This window comes from Syngnathus floridae, chromosome 9 (assembly GCF_059516105.1).
Source record: "Syngnathus floridae isolate MCC-2025c chromosome 9, RoL_Sflo_1.0, whole genome shotgun sequence".
NCBI lineage: Eukaryota > Metazoa > Chordata > Actinopteri > Syngnathiformes > Syngnathidae > Syngnathus > Syngnathus floridae.
Window position 1 is genome coordinate 12414325 of NC_142421.1, and position 4231 is coordinate 12418555.

A 4231-nucleotide genomic window follows, 5' to 3' on the forward strand; every position below is an offset into this window, starting at 1 on the left:
GTGAGTGCCCACGGTACAAACCGGATTCGGTTGAAATAAAAAACAAAATAAATAAAATAAAAAACAAATAAATAAAAACAAAATACAACGATTTGAAAATCCTTCTTGACCCATATTCAATTGCATACACGATAAAGACAACATATTTAATGTTCAAACTGATCAACCTAATTGTTTTTTGCCAAATAATAATTAACTTAGAATTTCATGGCTGCAACACGTCCAGTAGAAGTTGGCAAAGGTGGCAAAAAATACTGAGAAAGCAGAGAAAAGCTCATCAAACACCTATTTGGAACATCCCACATGTGATCAGGCTAATTGGGAACAGGTGGGTACCATGATTGGGTATAAAAGGAGCCTCCCCAAACATACTCATTCACAAGCAAGGATTGGGCGAGGTTCACCACTTTGTCCACAACTGCGTGAGAAAATAGTTGAACAGTTTAAGAATGACATTTCTCAAAGCAAAATTGGAAGGAAGTTAGGGATTTCAACATCTACGATCCATATCATCAAAAGGTTCCAGAGAATCTGGTGAAATCACTGCACATAAGCGCCACGGCCGAAACCAACACTGAATGACCATGACCTTCGATCGCTCAGATGGCACTGCCTTAAAAACTGACATGAGTGTGTAAAGGATATCACCAAATGAGCTCAGGAAAACTTCAGAAAACCACTGTCAGTAAATATAGATGGTCACTATATCAGAAAGTGCGGGTTAAAACTCTACCATGCAAAGCAAAAGCCGTTTATGGACAACATCCAGAAACGCCGTCGGGTTCTCTGGCCCCGAGCTCATGTAAAATGTACTGATGCACAATGGAAAAGTGTTTTGTGGTCTGATGAGTCCAGTTTTCAAATTGTTTTTGGAAAAACTGGACGTCGTGTCCTCCGGACCAAAGAGGAAGCGGACCATCCGGACTGTTATCAAGGCAAAGTTCAAAAGCCAGCATCTGTGAAGGCAACATAAATGCTGAAAAGTACATACAGATTTTGGAGCAACATACGTATGCTGCCGTCCAAGCGACGTCTTTTTCATGGATGCCACTGCTTATTTCAGCAAGATAATGCCAAGCCACATCCTGCACGTGTCACAACAGTGTGGCTTTGATGTAAAAGAGTCCAGGTTCTCCCTTGGCCCGCTTGCAGTCCAGACCTGCCTCCCATTGAAAATGTGTGGCGCATAATAAAGCGTAAAATACCACAGGGAAGACCCCAGACTGTTGATCAACTTAAGCAGTTCATCAACCAAGAATGGGAAAGAATTCCACATGAGAAGCTACGAGAATTAGTCTCCTCTCTTCCAAAACATTTATTGAGTGTTATTAAAAGGAAAGGTGATGTAACGAAGTGGTAAACATGCCTTTCCCAACCTCTACTGCCCGTGCACCCATGAAATCCTAAGTTAATTATTTGAAAAATAAAATAAAGTTTGAGTTTGAGCATTAAATATGTTGTCTTTGTAGTGTATTCAATAGAATATAGGTTGAAAAGGATTTTCAAATCATTGTATTTTGTTTTTATTTACATTTTACACAATTTCCCGACTTCAACCGAATCCGGTTTGTATATTTAGCAACCAAATGTAGCAAAACAACGACCCGCCACTGCTTTGATGTCTTCTATTGTCACCTTCTTCACTTGCTGTCCCGGCAAAAACCAGAATTGTCTGGCGGCATTCTTCTCGTCTATTCAAAGTCCATCAGAACGGGGTCGTGTCCGGTGTCCTTGAGGAAGTGCAGCAGGTCTTGGGGCCTCATCCCCATCGTGGCGCTGTTGGTCATGGGGTGGAAGTAGACCATGTTGTGGTCCCCTTCCAGCAGGTCTCGGTCCAAGACCAAGGTGACGCTGCGGTCCTTGTCGAAGAGCAAAGCCAGAGCCGTGGCGCATCCCTGACCCACCTGAACCACACGTGTCAACATGACATCTTCAGGTTGAGTCTGGAGAAGGGGCCGCCACCACTCAATATTTTTTCAATGTATTATTCTATTCGTTATTAAACAAATCATTGAAAACCGAAAAATAACAATATAGCCATAAAGAACGATGTATTTGACAACATGTTTGAAACCGAAAGTTAGCTACTTCCTTAGCTTCTGATTTCCTCTGTAATCAATGAACGAAATTTAACTCACTGGCCAATGCTCAGACGAGTGCACATTATGTAATGTGTCATTGAACAGGGGGGATTGAATGTTCACAGCACAGAATGTAGCACTCCACAGCGTTGACGATTATTCTTGACTGTTCATGATTATCCACGCTATTATGGACTTTTGTAATAGTTAATTTGTGTGTGTGTGTTGTCTCATAGAAATCTACCAGGGCACTGAATTTTTAAGGGCGTATGACACTTCTGGCATTCTTTTGTAACAATATTTAAGGTATTAGCTCGTTGCGTCACCTTGAGTTTGTCCAGCATGGTGGCCTCGTCCGCAAAGCGAAGATTGCCGCTGCCCACTGACAGCTTCTTGGCCAGCACGTTCAGGTTCACCTGCACGAGGGCAGACAGGATCATGATTTGGTCCGTCTTGCACAATTCCTGCTACTTGTACACAGGTTTATTTTCTAGCTGACTCCACACAGGAATCCACTCCACATCTCTGTAATAATAACTAGGGCATAAGGAATGAGAAAATGACGTTCATGGTTGGAAACCGGATAATGTTCCAGGGCTCACCTGTCGGTCGTGACGCGTCGACACCAACCACAAATTTTTCTTCTTCTTGTCTTTGAGGAAGAGGTTCTTGGTGACGACGCCACTCACATCTTGGAGGTGGGGCATCATTTCCTCCACCGTGAAAACCTCTCAAGAAAACCAAGAAAAAAAACATCAACAAAAAACTACTACTGGATTAGAATGCTCGATAAAGGCATGTTTTAAAGCTCATTTGAACAGAGCCACGAACAGAAAGCCTGCCCAGAAGTTAAGTCGCGTAAAACGCCGGTGAAAACCTCGCAAAACGTTTGGAAAAATCATCACAAATGCGTTGGTCTTGAATGTTGGCCGCTCTGTGAATCAAAAGTCAGATTCCTTCGGAAAACGAAACATTTTATGCTTTACATTTCATGAACAAGGCAGACTAACTTCGGAATTTGACCTCATCAATAAGATCGTCGTAAGTGTTCCCCAGAACATTTTCGTTTTCTTTAAAGAGTGCCAGCGTGGCGTGTCTCCCTGGAAAGTGGATGAATGAGCAAAAGGTGACATTATTAGGCAAACAATTGCACCTAATTAAACTTCGAAATTCCCGAATTAACCTTGGGCGTTCCCACTGATGCATAAGTTGCCACAAAAGTGTGACAGTTAGGAATTTGATTTGAGCTGATAGTAAGCAGACAGCACATTGATTTTTTTTTTTTTCTACTGTTTGGTTCTCACCATCTACACGCCTTTGTTGATTTCCTCAACAATGCCAAAAGCATACGTGTAATTCCTCATTTGATTTTCGTTTTACTTTTGCAGTTCTCTAAACACAGATTTTACGGGTTTTCTTATTGTTGTTGTTGTTTTTTTTTCTCTCCATGTTGTGTGCTCTGTTACCGGCGGGTGATCCACGAAGCTCGTCTGAATGTTTAAAGTTTCCAAATGTTTCTCCAATTCTGCTCGCAGCTCCCCGGACATCTTTAATAGATATTTTTATTCCAATAAATGTGCTATCACCGTGAGACGACGTGCAGTAAACAGCTGCTGCCTTCCGTTTTCTTCGTTGCTGTTTTTTTTTTTTTTTTTTTTCATGCGGCCACTACAGTGCTCTTTATCATATACTGCCACCTACTGGAAAATTCCTGGAACCCCGTAGGTTCTGTCTGAAAGTCACGGGACCAAACGGGGTAAGGCTGACGTGTATACAGGACTGTTCTCAGAAAAATAGAATATTGTGATAAAGTTTTATATTTTATGTAATGCAATTAAAAAAACAAAAATGTTATACATTCTGGATTCATTACAAATAGCCTATCTCAAAAAATTTGAATATTTACTCAGACCAAGTAAAAAAAAAAACATTTAAAACAGCAACACAAAATCAAACTTTTGAAAATGTCCATTAATGCACTCGGTACTTTGTTGTGAATCCTTTTGCACGGATTACTGAATCAATGTGGCGTGGCATGGAGACAATCAGCCTGTGGCATCGCTGAGTTGTTATGGATGCCCAGGACCCTTCAAAAGCAGCTCGTTCATGTCTGTTTTTGGTGTTGGATTTTGTCAAATAAATTTGCCCCA

The 4231-nt window shown here is 41.3% G+C and overlaps 1 protein-coding gene across 2 annotated transcripts; it reads right to left on the reverse strand.

Annotated features, from left to right (window-relative positions):
* Positions 1-1499: 1499 nt before the first annotated feature.
* prorsd1 (prolyl-tRNA synthetase domain containing 1) lies at positions 1500-3757 on the reverse strand. Of its 2 annotated transcripts, none has more exons than XM_088385685.1 (4): positions 3668-3757; positions 2684-2809; positions 2408-2497; positions 1500-1904 (listed from the first exon to the last, which is right to left on the reverse strand). In XM_088385685.1, the coding sequence occupies exons 1-4, from the start codon at positions 3740-3742 to the stop codon at positions 1692-1694; spliced, it is 504 nt and encodes a 167-aa protein (XP_088241811.1). In that variant the 5' UTR covers positions 3743-3757; the 3' UTR covers positions 1500-1691. The 2 variants fall into 2 exon arrangements, with proteins under 2 accessions (XP_088241811.1, XP_088241809.1); XM_088385683.1 differs by having other exon boundaries at positions 3548-3729.
* Positions 3758-4231: the final 474 nt, after the last annotated feature.